This window comes from Vicugna pacos, chromosome 1 (assembly GCF_048564905.1).
Source record: "Vicugna pacos chromosome 1, VicPac4, whole genome shotgun sequence".
In the NCBI taxonomy this organism is placed as follows: domain Eukaryota; kingdom Metazoa; phylum Chordata; class Mammalia; order Artiodactyla; family Camelidae; genus Vicugna; species Vicugna pacos.
The window spans coordinates 2,985,470-3,003,658 of NC_132987.1; the positions used below are offsets into that span (position 1 = coordinate 2,985,470).

Sequence of the window (18,189 nt, forward strand, 5' to 3'; positions counted from 1 at the left end):
ATAATATTCTGTAGGACTCATGTAACAAGCTGGTTCACATTATGCTTTTGTAAGTTGCAGACTGGATGGAAAAGAGCAAATGGTCAAGGCACTACAATATTTTCTTTAAGAGCGTTAAGATGGCACCAAACTGTCACTTCTCAACTAACAGGCACTTCAGTGTACCTGTCAAAGGGAAAGCCTTAACAGAAACTCACTTTTAATATAGTTGAGTGAATGGGTATTAAAAAAAAAAACTCTGTATTAAAAAGCATATTTTGTTTTGAGTTGAAAAGCTGGAAATAGCCAGAAAACAAAAATGCACCTCTCCAGGGTCACGTAGAACCACGTGCCCAATTTCTAGCACTGTGAACTGTTAATACTGTGAGCTGTGGTTTCCACTCAGAAAACACTTGTCTTAGTAAACACTGTGGTCACTGCTGAAGAACCAGTGGTGATGGGCGGCCTGCACTGATGTGTGAGAGGCTGTTCAGCCAGGTCTGACAGCCACGGGGCCACCGCAACAACGTGGGCCTTTGCTAGGATGTTTGTCACTCTGGCTAGACTTGCGCAAAAAGGGAGAGGATGGGTGGAGCCAGGTGACCCGTGATCCGCACACTGCCTGCCTGGAGCAGCGTGCAAATACGGGCAGTCACCACACCCACACACACACAGGAACACCAGCAGGGTTTTTTCGTAAGGATGCAATGGCTCAAATATTCTTCCTACCCAAACAGCACCACTTAAACCTTGTTTCAATGAAAAGAGAAGATTAAACCAAATTTCTGTCTAGATTTATCAATTTAAGTGGCTTAGACTTATATTTTTAATGCTTTCTAAAAAATAAAATCCCACAATTTAATGCCTAAACTTATGGCTGCATTTATTCTTAACATACATCTTTAGAGCTGCCCGGAAAGGCCATCCTGGTTGGCTCTTCAGCTGGGCTTTGAAGAACAGGAAAAAGTTCTGCTTCTCAAAGTTGAGACAGAGGAAAAAGCATTTCAAATTGAAGGAATACTGTCCAAAAAGACCAAGAAATGGACTGTGTTGGAACATCATGTGGGATTTGAGGCTAGAAAGATCCAGAGAACTATGAGTAAAATGGAAAAGACAAAAAACCTGAACATTGTTTTCTCCTCTCCTCACCAGCCATAAATTATTTGTTTGGAGCAAGTAGCTGTTTTCTAGTGTTAATGTTACTTACTGGATTTCCACACACAGCTAACTTCCGTGTAGGTACATAGTTCTTTGCTATATATACTCTCTCACCTCTTATGAGAGTGTTTTATTGCAAATATCAAAAGATGTGCCGCCAATAATTCAGATTGGTGTTTTCCAGTCAGTAACCTCATAACAGGTTCACTTTGAAAGCTCTATAAACAAAGGAGGCTAAAATGTCTTTTCACCCTGCATTTTGAATTTATTATACTGTTCACTGATTCTTAATATTACTATAATAAAGAAACTACTTTCAGTAAGTATCTTATTCTGTCAAAGCTGAGATAATACTCCTTTACTGCTTTACTTTTACCACAATTTTTCAAAAAAAAATCGATGCTTGTAAGAAATCATTTTCCTACCACTTTATAATGAGCCTTGGTTTTGATTCACTCTGTGCTAGCAGTGTACTCTGACATGTCCCCTGGGAAAGGACGCCACAGACTCTACATTTCACATTGACCTGTGTCCCACCAAAGGCCACAGGTATCCAAACCAGAAGCAGCTGGACGCTGGGCCATCTTCCACGCCGCGTCCGAGCTCCCCCCAGAAGGGAGGGTCCGGGTCTTGCCCTCCGGGCTGGCTGCCACAGCTCAGGCCCTCCACCCCTTAGCTTCTGCAGGTCTTTGTCCTCACAAGCCGCCTCTGTGCTTCTGTCAGGTTACGAGACAGAAATCTAGCTCGTACCAGCTCTGAAGCCCTCCCGCAGGCTGCAAGGCGAAGTCATCACCTTCCTCCCTTGGCTCCTGCCCTCCCTGCAGCCCCTGGAATCATACATCTCCCACCTCAGCCCCAAACTCCCGTGGCTTTCACCTGTTCCTTCCAGACCCACCAGCACCTCTGCAGGTCTCTGCCGTTTGGCTGCAGTGTCCTGCTGTTCTTAGCTCAAGAGTCTCAACCTAAGGCTTGATTCAGACACCACGAGTTCTAGGCAATTTCCTGGCCAGCCTCCTCCCGTGACGCGCCCTCTGCTTTGGCTGCTGAAGCGCGTGCGGCAGCACTTAACCACTGCCCCCAGTGTATTTCACTCTGGTCTCCAGGGTTATGACTGAGAACTTTCCAAATCTGAACCTGCAAAAATATTTGCAGACTATCATACCTAAGGTAACATGAAGGACTGGTTAACCATTATCCATCATTAACAATAACCAACACTAAAAACCAAACCCCCAAATCCGACAAGAGTCAGTGGTCATACCAGTGCTAACTGAGCTCAAGGGAGCTTAATGATCAGGATGCTCTTCTGTCTGGGCACGTATCACACAGGGGTAGTATTTATCCACACCATGTCTTAGTACGCAAATCAGCTACTGCTCACACTGTAGCCTAGTCTAAAAAGGTATTTCAAAGATTTCCAAGTGCCAGCGTCAATGGAAATCTCCAGAAATGTGTACTGGATTCATCTTATGTGTGTGAATGCCAGGACCACTAACTTTCATGAAACAGCTTGGTAAGCGGTGTACCCTCCGCTAACCCCGTTCCTTGAGCCCCTGAAGGGCAGGGACGCCATCATCACCTTTCCATGCCTCATCACGCCAGGTGCTCAACAGAGGTTCACTGAACTGACAAAACTCATCCCTCCATGTTTCTGGGTGGGTCATGCGTAGAAGCAAAATGCATAGGAACTGCCAAATGACAAAAGGTAGCAAAGTTAATTAAGGTTCTTAGATGTGACATTGATTGTTTGCCACCAATTCACTTCACTGAGAAACTATTTTGATTATGGCCAATACTCACTTTACTTGTGCACCACAGGGAAGAGGTCAAAACTTACAAAATGACTTCAAGAAGACAACTGATGTAAAAGATGTACCCTGCATGGGTATGAAGGTAAAAAATGTGATTTATCCTTGTGGTGTGGTTACTGCTATTAAATAAAGCCTATAAGTGGCGGGGGCGGGGGGGGGGTTATCACTAGGTCATGCAGTGCCCGGAACAGACGTGAGAGGACGTGCCCAGCGCCGTCCCCTCTGCAGCCAGTTTTCACCATCTGAGGACTGTCTACCTGGTCAGTGAGCTACTTAAAGTTCCCTTCTTTTCTTTCCTGCTGTTTAATCAATTTGAAGTCAGTAACTTCATGAGGTATCCTAGCAGGGAAAAAATCAAGTAAGTTAGTGTTTTAGGGACTCTAGCAAGTCCGAGGGCCAAGAAATGGGGCAAAAAGTAAAAACTGAAAAATTTAGATACTAATGGATTTGAATGATTATGCTAATTCAGATGATATACAACACAAAATACACACCCACACACCGTGATTTGTTGTTATACTATGGAAAACCTGTTACACAGATGTAGTGTGCCTGTACCATACATCTCACTTCCTGTTAAATCACATTCTCTGTACTATGAGTACTGCCTAACTTCTGTATCTTCAACACCCATAAGATTTTATTTTTAAAATTTTAATGTATTTATTTAGTTGTTTTTTTGTTTGTTTTTGTTTGGGGGAGGTAATTAGGTTTTTATTTATATTAATTTGTTTTTTAACAGAGGTACTGGGGATTGAAACTAGGACCTCATGCATGCTAAGCATTCACTCTACCACTGAGCTATACCACCCCCTCCAACATCCACAAGATTTTAATGTTAATAGTCGAAACTGGAAGAACATTAACTTATGGCAGGAAATCATTCTGGGGGGAGGTTCAAAATCTGAACAAAAGGATAGGCACATTTATTTCGTATGAATCATACTGTGAACCTAAAATGCAGACAGCAAAAGACTGACGTGCACTTAACATGTTTTTCAAGTCTTTGTAACAGAGAAGAAAACTCATTACAAAATGTACATACGAGACCCCATGGTCACTAAAGATACAGTTGAGACAATGGCTTCCATGTACATTTGACTACTGACCCTGAAAGAATAAAGCAGAATAAACTGCAGACACCTCAGGTCCTACTACTAAAGTGCTTCAGTACCAAGGACCCAAAGAAGAGCCATCTTCCCAACCGTTCATGACAGCACTTCAGTGCTAACACTGCAGTGTAACACTAGTGATGACAACTAGAGTGCTTCATCCTGACAGGCTGACAAATGAAGAATTATAAAGCACAAGCTCACTAACTTCAAGAATTAAACATTGAGAACCTGAGACTCATTTCTGTTTCAGAGAGGAATATTCAACAGGAAAACTTATTTCTAACTTTGAATTTCTGGCCCAAATTTGCCGCATACTCAACACCGACGACCTGTACCTCACCAAGCTACTGTAACCACTGTCGGCACATGGGGCCAGCCCGCGCCTCCCCGGTGCGCCCGCTGAAACACAGAGACTGGACAGACAGACAGAAGGGAGCAGAGGGCAGGCTCGGGGCGCGGCTGCCGCCTCGGCCAGGTTGCTGCACACGGGCGAGTAGCAGGGCCGCAGTCCTCCACGCGTCCTCCAGCTCCCGAACCGTCTGTTCAGGCTGTGGCTTTTCTACTCTTTACGTACAGCATCCTATACCTCCTAAGAAAGGTTCTTTAAAATACACAAAAAAAGATATTAAAAATAGTAAAATTCAGATATTCAGATGAGAGACTTGGATTTATATTTAGGGGATGACAAAATGATATCTGACAAAGTATGTAATTATATTTAACTCTAAAATTAGGCATAACACATTAATAAAACTTCCTATAAATTTCAGCCCAACAGTCTTAAATATTTTTGACTCTATGCCTAAGTGTCAGTTACAGACATGGCTGCCCTACTGCCTAAATGCCACTTGACAGCCTTGTAGTAATTCTGCTGAACCAAAGACTCATACCGAAAAAACAAAAGAGACAAAAAAAAGGCAACCATTTACACTTACTAAGAAAAGCAAACATTTACTTCAAATTGCAGTATAGGCTTTTCAATCACAAAAAGAAAGAAAAGAACAGTGATCTGACAGTGGTCACATCCTGTGCAAAAAACGTGAGATACAAAAATGGTAACACAAGGTAGGTGAGCTGCTTATACTGCAAGGAAAGGAAATACAGCAGCTGAAACAGGGCACCCCTGGGAATCAACCTCTAAACCAAAGGGAATGCCTCCGAAATGATTCAATTTATTTGTGTATTAGTAAGAAAGCCCCACCACCATAAATAGTACAATATTTAAAAATTAAAAAAAAATCATATCTAAGATAGATTGTATATTTTAACTGTTAGACCTCTTTTTAAGTGCAGAAGGTGGTTCAGGTTTTGCCTTTTTTTTAAATTAAATAACTGCCCATACGCTTTATAAAGTTCCACTCAATGGCAAAAGCCAATTTAAATCAAGGAATTTGTTATCAAAGTTGCATAATTTAATTTGGGACTGCCAGCAGGTTAAAGTCTCAAATCAAGTCTTTAACGCTCATTTCCAGTCAATGAAAAATTCAGAAGTTCTCAAATCTTCATTATCGTCTTGAACTTGCCCCTCTAAATGATCCTCAGACTACAATTCCGAGTCTGCAAATAAAAGAATGCAATATGCATCATACTTCAAGAAAGGACGGCGGTGTGGCGGGGGCGTGCTTCTGGGTCTTCTCTCGGCTCCGTTCCACCTTCTTTATAATCTCGGCCACCACACACACCGACGAGGTGAGACCCAGAAGGAACAGCAGATCTACGAGAGAAAAGAAGTTGGGTTTTACAATTCTTTGAAATTTACAGTTGCAAAGCTTCATAGCTTACATCCTTCTAGAATTTTACCACAGCTTTAAAATACATCATTTCACAACCATTTCATGAAGTACACAATCAGCCTCAGCTTAAAAACAAGGAGTTAAATAACCCATGTGAAGTCTGCGGCGAGGAAAGGCAGGAGGCAGGGAACCTGAGCCCAGCTCCCCTGCCTGCTGCCCTGACCCCAAGCCGCCAACAGCAGCACAAGCAACAGTTTTCTACTTAGCAGATCACACAGCCTCTCTCAAAGGCTGTTCAAGCAGTGGTGACTAATTTAATCTAAAAATGTCTATCTGAAGATTACACAGAAATGTCCATACACTCCACCTAAAAGGCCAGAGGAATTCACTGTTTAAAGACCATGTGTTTACAATGGTATCACACCACCTCATTCTCATTTACTGCTGTAGAAACTGTACCTACCTCAAAACTCCATTTTTTTAAGAGGAAGGAATGTGAATTGAAATTAAAACACTAAAGTTAAACTACTTCAACTGTAAGGTGAACTTTCACTTACAGCAAAAAATACAGGGGTTCATAAATATCTAAATTAATTAAAAAACCCAAGAATTAGAAGTAGCATTAGCATTAAATATATCAGTACTCACACTCACATAGGAAGATTAATTTTTAAATGTACTGTACAATAACACATTTAGTGCATGGTATGTGAAAGAGTAATGTCCACCTTCCACATCAGCTTAATAAACTTTGTTTTTAGGCCAGGCTGTTATTTCATAAAATAAGAATGTGCAAATTAGCAAGTAAGAATAGAGAAATATTAGTTTAACTGTCAAAACTGTAATTTTAAAGAAGAACCATTTGGTTTTCAGTGAGCTTAAATCTAGTTTTTTTCTTCATACAAGGTTAAAAAGTCATAATCTACAACTATTCTATAATAAGTTTGGATTTGCTATGTTTCAGAATCACCAAATATGATTCTGACAACTGATAACCTATAAAAAAGTTACAAAAAAAATTACAAAAAAAATTAAAAGCCCAGAGTTAAGAAAGTGACTCCCCTAAACTTCTTCAAATGAGAAAACAGTACATGCATTTTTCAAAGCAAGCCAGTCACTCCTCTTATTTCACTTTTTAAAAGAAAATTTGTCTTAGAACAAATGCATCAGAAAACACTCACGACAACTCATCTATAACAGAAATCATAAAGATAACGTTTCCTTTACCCAGTACACTTAGGCTCTCGGTCTGAAAAACTTTCTGAAGTGGAGGAAAGTAAATAACTAGTAATTGTCCCATGATGGATCCAAGAACTGCATAGCAGAACATTTTATTACTGCAGAGTCCAATCTCGAACACTGACTTGGTCTGTTGGCAGAGCAGAGAGTTCAGTTATTACTCCTTGGTCACAGAAGCAGTTTCTCCATTATCACCCTCACCTTCAATTTTTAATAAGCTAGACTAAATTCCACAACAGCAGTACCATGAAATCTCTCAATTTTAACTACTATTTTGGAGTAATTCAGATGCAATAGGGGTGTATTTTACAGCAGCTTCTCCTTATCAAGGGCTTTCCTTAAGAGTGATAGTATTAAGAAAGAAAAAAAAAAAAAGGACCACAGGAACTTACTTGAACACTCCAAAGCACAAGAAACTTCATTTGTATATGCTCAGTTTGCTAAATCATTTCCATCATTTACTAAGGTGCATAATCTAGAAACCTTTCTCAAAGAATGGACTTAGTTATTTATATGTGTACTGAAAAAGCAGACGTGCCTTTCATAAGACAAAAACAAATACAATAGCTTCTTTGAAAATCAGTCTAAATGAATGACACTTCACTGTACTTGGAAAGTTCAGGCATGGCGAGTGGTAACAGGTACAGTTCGACTCACAAGGTGCTCTAGAACTGAAATGAACAGTCGGGCCTCAAATGGAACTAGTTCCCAAGAACAACATACTAAATGACCAAGTACCATTAGGATCTAGGCCATTATTTTCTACCAAAGCACTTCGATCAACAAAAGGCAAACCACCTTAAGATACACGGAAGAAAAGAAAATTTAAAATGTCCTAGCTTTGACACACTGATGGAAGCAATGGGAAACAGTGAGCAAGCACAGAACCGTTCTGTGCTTCTAACAACACTTTCTTCTAAAGCAAGACTAATGCCACCTTCACAGAAGCCACAAGTTTGTCCCGCGCACAGATGATATTAACTTGAACCTGTCACATGGCTACAGATAACAAGCGAATGAAAAGAAGAACAACCGGGTGATGACACCTGTGATTTACTTTGATCTTCCAGCCAAAGTTCGGGCTTAGTACCCCGGCTGCCCTCCGCACTGTGACACATGGTTGCAGGCACACGTTTGTGGGGAGGCTGTATCTGGGGCTGTAACTGTGGCTACAACAGCAAGCAAAGCTAAAAGCCCGCCATCTTTGCCCACGTATGGTCAGACAGCGCTCTACCCAACTCAGTGCATCAGTCACGATCTCCTAAGCGTACCTGGGATCTGGAACTCAGGGCATTGAACATGTCAAAAAACACAAAGCACGTGAAGGTCATTGTTGTGTCACGAGGTGTTATCACGTTGTCTCGTAGCTGTCATGAGGGAGAAAGACTTTCAGCTGGCTGAATTTAACGGACAAATACTGCATGCTTTCAAAAGGTTAATATTTTCTTTCTCTTAGAATAAAACAGCTTTTAGTCTATGATATAAAACATGTAAGCAACCTAAATTTCCTACATGCCATCTGAATAAGTCACCTAATAAACAGCTGTAAGTCTACATAAAGTAAAACATCTTCTCACAAACCATATATTGGATATTAAAATAGCTTTCTTTTTTGATGACAATTAAGTGGCTATAGTAAAGACTCAAATTTTCTAACTTCTTCCTGATTTTTCATATATTAATTTTTATTGTATCTGATACTGAAGATTTAAATTACTCTAATATATGAATCAGGAACTCTATTAACCCATAAATATTGGAATCAAACTAGTTTTAAATATTTTTATTGTTTTTCAAAGAGCTCTCCTAACTTTCCAGCCTTCCCTTTAATACACCAAAAATAACTGAGTCTACGGTACAGAATGCACGTTAACAACGCAGCTCATCCAGTGAGTATACCTCACGCCAGAAGACAAACAAAGTCCCACAAACAATGATGATTGAGGAAACAAGTATTTTAAGTATCAGGTTTTTGGTCAAAATACTGTCCTTCCAGTTGCGGGGAGGTTTACGAATGACATCTTTATCCACAGGCTCTACTCCAAGGCTTCAAAACAAACAGGAAAGTGAATTACTTTCAAGTTTTAAGTAAGATTTGGATTCATTACTTTCACAACCTCACTGATCTCAATCATCCCAGAAACTAAGTGCCTTCTATGGAAAGAAAATGTTGAATCATAAAGAAAACCCTGGCTGTGATTACTAGAAAATAACCACAGGTTTTATCACTGTTTTCCTCTTTTGTTCACTTGGCAGTTTGACAGGACTGATAATCAAATTTCAAAAGATTGTCCAATGTCATTAACATACAAGTTTACTTATTTCATATATGGCCTGAAATACTTGACCTGCCAACTGGAATTTGAAACATCTTTCATACAAGGAAGTTTCAACTAGGACAATTGCTGTAATGATCACTGACACGTGCCGCTCTGTGTTGGGAAGCGACATCTATGTTCCCATTCTTGTAAAAGAACATACTTAGCTGCTTAGGTCTTTCAAAACTTCCTCAAAGTCTCTAAGACACAACAGATTGTACATAATAACACTAAACCCAGAGATTTCCCCACCACCTCCTATTCTGAGAAACAAAAAGCTTACTTCGAGGACAGGGACTGCATCTGTTCCCTGCTCTGTTCTCAGCTTAAGGCTGGGCATCAAACAGTGTAAAAGCTCAGATCCTCGATGCACGAGTGGGCACCCAGAGAAAATGAGTGACATGCTCACATCACACAATTCATAACAAACATAGCAGGACAAAGATTTCCAAGGCTACCCATGAATGAAGTCTTAGATTAATTATCAGGATATCATGCTATTCTTGTCTTTCTAGTTTACGCACAACAGAAAAACTCTCACCTCTGCGCTGGAGGTCCATCCATGATAATGTTGATCCACAAAATCTGCATGGCATTGAGAGGATTGGGAAAGTTCATTAATGTGGCCAATGAGATTAAAGTCAGTGCTGCTATACTCCTGTGGACAGAGAGAGTCGTTTTAAAGAATCTGTCAGCAGTGTAAGTCTTAGGATATCACGTGCCTAGCGTTTAAAAATCTCATGTTACTGCTGCTCTTTTAAAGGAAGCCTGTACTTCCAAGTAACCTAATGCTTCATTAGTGTGAACACTTCGAAGCTAAGAGTTAACCCTTACAACCCACAGCATATTTATAAAGGATTCTCAAGGCGTTAGAGTACAGCAAGCAGAGGAAGATTTTAAACTGAGCTCAGAGAACAGTGAACAGTTTCGATGATACGTGTGTAACAGTGTTTTCACAACACAAAAGCCCTCTACTTTTGGAAAAAGATACCAAGAAGAAACACTAAAAGTTGACACCCTTTCCTTAGTTACTTCAGGAGCTATTACATAAGCCACAAAGGTTTACATACTTTGGTGATGGTACAGACATCTAATTTTCACACTTAGAACCTCCTTATCATAATGCTTTTAGTTTTAGGATAGAATTCAATTTTCACACTGGAAAACTTACATATGAACCTCCCTCAGAAATACAGCCCAGAAGCTTCCAAGAGTTCTGTTTGAATTCTACTTTTCAAATAATTTATCTGTAAGACCCATGGTGATAAACTTCTTACAAACTTACGTGCTTAGCTGGAATCTAACAAAATTTTTAATGTTATTATAAATCCCTTTACCCTCTTCAATTGCAGACCTGAAATTTAAAAAATAAAATTGTGAGAAAATATTATCACAGAAAAATAAGGATACAACAATACTAAAACAATGTAGAACTAATTTTGAAAACAAATTTCCAACTGATAAAACACACACATCAGTAAAAGAATCTATTATTTCCTTCATGTAATTAAAATAATAAAAAAATATGGAACCACTATTCTAGCAAGGAATTAAAGTCAAGCCTGCTACACTTTACCGAAACTAATTTCATAACACAATGTTAAAATTTTATTCTTAAAAAGACATTTCAACATTAAAATCTCTACACAGGAGACAATAATGCACATTTATAACACAAAAATAATCTTTGCCCCTCCAAGTTTATTTTTCTTAAAGGTACAAGATGCATGCATGGTAAGGGGTTAAATTAATGTAAGTCAAGAATTAAACAGCAATGAGATACAGAATTATAGATTTTAAGGTATCTGATCTTCCTACACACAATTACATATATGTTGTACTAGAATTATAGAAACAATACAGTTTACAAAGATTCATGTAAATTTTCTCAATCGTTTTGCTCAATCTAGAAAATATGTGTTTTAACTTCCCCTATTTTTATAAGACTCTAAGAATGGAAAGTGAAATAACTATGTCCTTCCAAAAGCCTGGCAATTCTGGGTCCTGAGGGCCTGCATGCTCCACTTCAGGCCACAGTGTGTTAACAAGCATCTGAGGCATCACCGAAATCGGACTCAGATCGTCCAGCAGGTGATGCTCAGTGACCCCACCTGAACACTGTCAGACTGACCAGCAGGTATTACACAAGACTCTTAAGTCAACTAGAAACTGTGGATGAAACAAAGCTATTCAGACAATAAACTGCATAACTGCACCACTGACAACGTGATCCATTCCTGACGTAAGGAAACAGATATGGATGGGAACTTCAAAATACTCACTCTAAGGCCAAAGCACATGCTTGTTTCTGAGAGCCTGACTTGACCAGAATGAAGGCCCCATGAAGGTCCACTGCTGTGCCACCACACTAGTGGCCAGAAAAATGTGACACCTGGCTGGTACACAGTGAGTATTTCTAAGTGTACAGCCCATTTACTGTGTCCATTCCATATAGATAATCTTCCCCCAAAACAACACAAGGTAAGATTAACAGATCTAGTAAACTAGCTTTGCTCATGCAATGTCTAAATACTGCTGCATTCTCCTCCAGTGAATAATCTGCGGCTAGGGTGCGGGAAAGGAGGGGAGGAGGTTCTCTGACACACACTCACGGAAGGAAAACTTACATGATGGTCTGGAAATCATCATCCACAAGGATCATGTCTGCTGCCTCCTTGCAGACGTCTGTGCCAGTCTGACCCATTGCGACTCCAATGTCTGCAGCCTTCAGAGCAACCGCATCATTTACCCCATCTCCCGTCATGGCCACGACCGAACCGTTCTTCTGCAGAGACTGCAGAGCAGAGAAGCCAGAGGGAGGGGTTCTTATTAACATGCTGCTTCCATACAGATAAGGGGCTAAACAAATCCTCCCCACTCCCCTCACACGATTAAAGACTCAAAACTATACAGACCATCACTTTTTCAATAAACTTCAATATATGGTGGTCTTAAAACTTAGAAAAGCCACTATTAACATTCCCACGTGTGAGAACTATACATGTAAAGCCTGATGCAGAGTCAGTTATACAGCGGTATGCTCTCAGGGGTAATTCTGTCTCCTAGGGGACATCTGAGTGTCTGGAGATGTTCAGATCGTTATGACTTCAGGGTGCCACTGGCTCTAGAGGGGAGGGGCCTGGGATGCTGCTAAACTTCTTATAATACACAGGCCAGCCCCTCACGACGAGGAGTTATCCAGTCCACAGTGTCAGGGGCTAAGGCTGAGAAACTCGGGCCTGCTGCACTGGAGGACTAAGTGGTGGACACCATGCCAGCCACTCTGTTTATACATACGACTGAGATTAAACCACCACAGCCTTTTAAACATTGTTCACACTCTCATAACATTTTTTTTCCTGCTGTATTTATTCAGTTTCTAAGTAATTATTCCTATTCACACCAGGATGATTTGGCTATAGACACCTGTCAAAACATACCTGTACACTGTTCAACAGTTTAAAGAAGGTTGTATCTACATATTTCACTGAAGGTTTCTTCTGCATCTTCCTCTGATAGCTAAATTCTCTATTCACGTTTCCATTTCAGGGTTAAAAAAAACCCTGTTTTGTTTCACAATACTTCTGACTTTAGTACTCAATCTATACTCCCAGTAGTAATGCAAGCATAATGAAAGACAGGAAGTAGCATTTTGGTTACAGAGATAAAACAATGTGATTCTCAGAGACCCACCTTAATAATTTTCATCTTGTGCCTTGGACTAGCTCTGTAAAATACCGCAACCTGTTAAAACAGAGGACATACTAAAAACCTTCACTGTTAAGAAATATCAGAATAAGCTATGCACTTAATAAATTATCAAGTAAACTGTATTTATTCTGCCACAGAGACCAAGCTTAAGAATAAGCCAAATGTTTATTAAGACACTCATTTGACAAGGTCATTTCAAACTTCACCAAAGGCACTATCAGATATATACAACCTAAACAACTTACCCAACTTATCCCATTTGGTGTAAGCTCTGAAGAGAAAACAGCCTTACTCCAGAAATGTTTCAGGGACAGACAAAGGAAAAGCTCTCCTGCATGTTTTCTCACGACACTGGCACACAACCAGCACAGCCTTTCCCCTTTGCCCAGTCTTCGGGAGGTTTAAAGCCACTGCTCTTCTCAGTGTCCACGGAGCCCTTTCTCTGTTGCCAGCAGGACGAAGTGTCTGCTTGCGATCTTTCATACACGTGAATCATGAGGCCCTCTTCCATTACATCCCCAGCTGCCCATGTGATCTCGTCGCTCCAAACCATGCAGTCAGTCCCTCTCCTGGTCTCCTGAAACGCTCTCGCTGTGCCCTGAAGTCCATCAACAAATCCCCCATGTTCCCCACTCTTCCCCATAGGGATCTAACCCAACTTTCCCACAAAGCAGGGGCTGTTCCCACAGTCCTCCCCTCTCCTGTTCCTGAGTCACAGAGCCTCGTTCTGGGCATCCCGTGACTACTTCCCACTAACTGCTTGAGGCTGTGTCCCACGTTTCACAAAGACCTGCAACCGCTGCCCCGCCCCTTCCAGTCACAGTGACCTTAAAGTCCACAGAGTCCACCGTTCCCTTCCTACACCCTGTAGCACCAGTCAGCACCAGTCCAAACCAATCCTCCGTCCTCGGATTTCTGATTCATCCCTCTGCAGCCTCACTCCCAGCTGACAAGCTTGTTTCCTACGTCCAGAAAATAGAATCGGAGGGAAATTTCCACAATCCCACCATCCCCTCTGTATCCAGACAAGACCCTCCCCACCCCCACATCACATGTGAACTAGAGGAATATGCTTCTAGTGCAGGTCAACTCTTCCAGCCTCGCACCTGTTTAAGACCAGACACCAGAATGGCTCCCTGCTGCAGCACCGCTACCATCACTGCTCCAGACACGCTGCTGCCCCGCCATTCAAACAGAAACAGAAACAAACCTTCCCTGCCTAGCTCAGTACCACCCCACTTCTCCCCTTCTCCTGACAGCACAACTCCCCCAGGGGGCTGCCTGCACTCACCACGTCCCTCCCACTTCTCTCTTCCCTTCTCTCCTGAGTGCCCAGTAGCTCCCCCGCCCCCCCCCCCCCCCCCCCCCGCCTCCCCGGCACTGAAGTCCCCACTTGAGAACTGGAGGCTTCCCGCACTGCCAGCACCGGTGGCCACTTCCCACCGGCGTTAAGCCTGAACACAGCGGGGAACCCCCTCCTCCTGGGACACCCACTTCCTGGCTCTGAGACACTCCACCCTCTCGGCTCCTTCTCCTCCCGCGCCTCCGGCTGCCTGCCGCTTCAGGCCCTGGCAGTCCCACAGGGAACGCTGCAGCACTCAGCCCCACCCCCGACACTTCTCTACAAGAGGTTTCCCCCTAGGGATCTTCCGCCTAGTCACATGGGTTTATTTAGGTGCACTTCTATCTCCAGCCCAGGCATGTCTTCTAAATGCCAGACTGACAAACTTGATCCCCTCCCTACCCCTCATTTCCTCTTGGACGTCTCACCTCGGACTTAAACATCCCAAACTGAACCCCTCTGACTTCCCCAGACACATGCACTTCATATCCTCTGCCAATGGCAAGCGCACCCTTGCAGGGCTGAGGCTCTAAATTTGGGGAGCCACCCTGATCCCTCTTCTTCTCTCCCATGCCACAGGCAGTATGAGAACAAACCCTGGGGGCCCATCTTCAAACACATCCAGAATTCAACCTCCTTCCTCGGAACCCACTGGCTACACACTGGGCGGATATCTCAGAACTTGTTTTCTTATTTCTGCCCTTGTGACCTGCAGTCCGTTCTCAACACAGAGGCCAGAATGAAACTGTTAATGACAGAAGTCAGGTCACACCGTCGGTGCTCAGAACCTGCCGATGACTTCCCATCTGTCTTGGATGGGAGCCCAAGTCTTTCCCTGCTTACCAAGTCCTGCACGAAGTGCATGTCCCTCACCCTGAACCACACCGCCTCCTCAGAGTTCCCAAAACATGTCCAGCACACTCGCCCCTTGGACCCTCCATGGCCTGCCCCCTGCCTTCCCAGGGACGCTGCTCCTGGTCGTGCTGTCTTGGAAACCTCCGTCTCATCCCTGCTTAGGTCGCTGCCCTCAAGCACTCACCAAACATAACACATATATTTACTTCTCTTAGACTACGAGCCCCACGAGGGCAGAGATTTTTGCCCTGGACCTCCAATGCTCTATAAACACATATAAAATGAATGAACAAACAACTGAATGAATCTTAGTACCATTGTAAAGACAGCTCCCAGATTCTTTCCCAAATTTAATAGAAGTCTAAAAAGAGGATTATTTTCTTAGGCAAAAGATTCAGTTTAAGTCTACTATCACATTACTGATTATCCTTAGTTCCTCTAGGTACCATGGATCACGTAACTCATGTTTGGAGAGAATTATTCCTTTAAAAGGGGTTTAAAATCCATCTGGAAACTTTACAGTGTGTCTTTAAAAAGGACTGAGCCGCATACATATTTAAGGTGTATTAGTAGTTACCTTCTAAGTGAAAATTCTACATTACTGCAGAAATTAATCATGTAGCACACAGCACTTAAGTACAAGAATGTTTAGCAAAGACTGCAAATTTTACAGAATAGTTAGATAAAAGGCTAATTACAAATTACAAACACTCAGGTTGTACGGAGTTAAAATGTTGCCTTTGTTCCGCTACAAATCATCTGAACTGTTGCAAATCACTCTTTTATAGCCACTGCAGGTATCACTGACAATGGCAACAAGGGTAACAAACCAAATGCTGGGCTGAAAACCTATTTCTTTTGTACAGCAACAGACTACTTGGCATGCATTCACCATACCCACTACTTGCTGTAAGATTTCACCATTTCAAAGCTTTGATGGCAACTCAAAAATAAAAGCAGCTGCTTTGAGACTAAGCAGATCTCAATGCAAAGCTGAAGACTAATGTGAGACATACGGCTGCAAGCAGGAAAAACTCTTCTTTAAGAACCTGCCGTTGTAAGAACCCACCAGGGTGGGCAGGTGGACATTTTGGTTGAGAAAAAATATTGAATTTTTAATGACACAAAATTATCACCTGAAGAAGTTAGATATTGAAAGAAAAAAAAAAAAACACCAGAAGTGACTAAAAACTGCACTACATCATTGTATCACGGAGCTAGGATTAAACCTGGGGGTAAGTGAAATTCCTCTAATAATCATCTTTTCACCTTCATGTCTGTTTCTCTACCTAAAAGGGGGCATGTGCTGATGAAAGATAAGCACACAATACAGTCACTGCAGTGGGAGCAGGACGGAGAGGGCAGGCTGAGGACAGCAGGGTGGAGAAGGTCAACAGGAAAGAAGCAGAACTCTGTCAGCAAAGAGGGCGTTCAGGGAACATTACAGAAGGGAAAGGGGGAAAGGCTGTGCACTTTTCTCTTCTCATGGCGCCTTCTCTTCAGTGTCATGTTTGTGGTCAGCACCCATGACTCTTGATCAACATTAACAGAAAGAAAGTTTTAAGAGAAGAAAGTAGATAAGTACTAAAGGAGAGGCTAATGGAAAAAAAAAAAATCCCTGGCATCAAAATAACCTGCTAAGGCCCCCAAATCTTCCAGGATAGATAAAAAGATACCTCATGCATTAAAAAAAAAAAAATAGGTGACTGAAAACTATTTACAACATACCAAAAATTAAACAGCACACCAACTGGGATTCATTACAGGGACTTGGTCAATAGGTTTGGTAGAAATACAAATGGAACCTAAATAGACATTTCTCCAAAGAAGACATCCAGATGGCCAATAGACACAGGAAATGACGCTCAACTTCGTTAATTATCAAGAGAAATGCAAATCAAAACTAATAATGAGGTATGACCTCACATCAATCAGAATGGCCATCATAACAAAGGCTACAAATAATAAATGCTGGAGTGGGTGTGGAGAAAACAGAATCCTCCAACACTGTTGGAGGGAGTTAGTCTGGTGCAGCCACTATGGAAAACAGTATGGAGATTCGTCAAAAGACTAAAAATAGACTTAACATATGATCTAGCAATCCTACTCGTGGGCATACATCTGGAGAAAACTCTAATTCGGAAAGATACATGCACCCCAGTGTTCACAGCAACACTATTTACAATGGCCAGACATGGAAATAACCTAAATGTCCATGGACAGATGAATGGATAAAGAGGACGTGGTATATTTATACAATGGAATACTACTCAGCCATTAAAAAGAATGAAATAATGCCATTTGCAGCAACATGGATGGAGCTAGAGACTATCACAGTAAGTGAAATGAACCAGACAAAGAAAGACAAATATATGATATCACTTATATGTGGAATCAAAAAATAAAACAAATGAATCTATATACAAAACAGAAACAGACTCACAGACATAGAAAACTAACTATGGTTACCAAAGGGGAAATTGGGGGAGGGATAAATTAAGGGCTTGGGATTAACACACTGCTATATATAAAACAGATAAACAACAAAGTCCTACTGTATAGCACAAAGAACTATATTACCTTTTAATATACCTATAATGGAAAAGAATATGAAAAGGAATACATATACTCCCCAGGTGGGTGACCCACAAGCTTAAGATTTGTTAAGCTGCAGAGGCCCTCCCACAGGAGTGAGAGCTCTAAGCCCCATGTCAGTCTCCCCAGCTCAGGTTCCAGCATTGGAAGAGAAGGAGACCCCAGGACATCTGGTTTTGAAGGCCAGGGGCTTGGCTCTGGGAGCCTCACGAGACTAGGGGAAATGGAGACTCCATTCGCTTGGGAAGTGTACATGGAAACTCACATGCACCAGGTTCAAGGGAAGAGGCAGTGATTTCACAGGAACCTGGGCCACACCTGCCTGCTGGATTT

The 18,189-nt window shown here is 41.8% G+C and overlaps 1 protein-coding gene across 4 annotated transcripts in view; it reads right to left on the reverse strand.

The window, feature by feature from the left end:
- Nucleotides 1-3,850: 3,850 nt before the first annotated feature.
- ATP2C1 (ATPase secretory pathway Ca2+ transporting 1) overlaps nucleotides 3,851-18,189 on the reverse strand; it is a 104,625-nt gene continuing 90,286 nt past the window's right edge. For all 4 annotated transcript variants that reach the window (XM_072971078.1, XM_072971057.1, XM_072971070.1 and 1 more), the window contains 8 exons: nucleotides 13,047-13,097; nucleotides 11,981-12,147; nucleotides 10,639-10,707; nucleotides 9,895-10,011; nucleotides 8,935-9,082; nucleotides 8,307-8,402; nucleotides 7,024-7,165; nucleotides 3,851-5,777 (listed from right to left, as the gene is read on the reverse strand). In XM_072971078.1, the coding sequence (XP_072827179.1) occupies nucleotides 5,647-5,777; nucleotides 7,024-7,165; nucleotides 8,307-8,402; nucleotides 8,935-9,082; nucleotides 9,895-10,011; nucleotides 10,639-10,707; nucleotides 11,981-12,147; nucleotides 13,047-13,097 (921 nt within the window). In that variant the 3' untranslated portion in view covers nucleotides 3,851-5,646. The remainder of the gene's footprint in view (nucleotides 5,778-7,023; nucleotides 7,166-8,306; nucleotides 8,403-8,934; nucleotides 9,083-9,894; nucleotides 10,012-10,638; nucleotides 10,708-11,980; nucleotides 12,148-13,046; nucleotides 13,098-18,189) is intronic.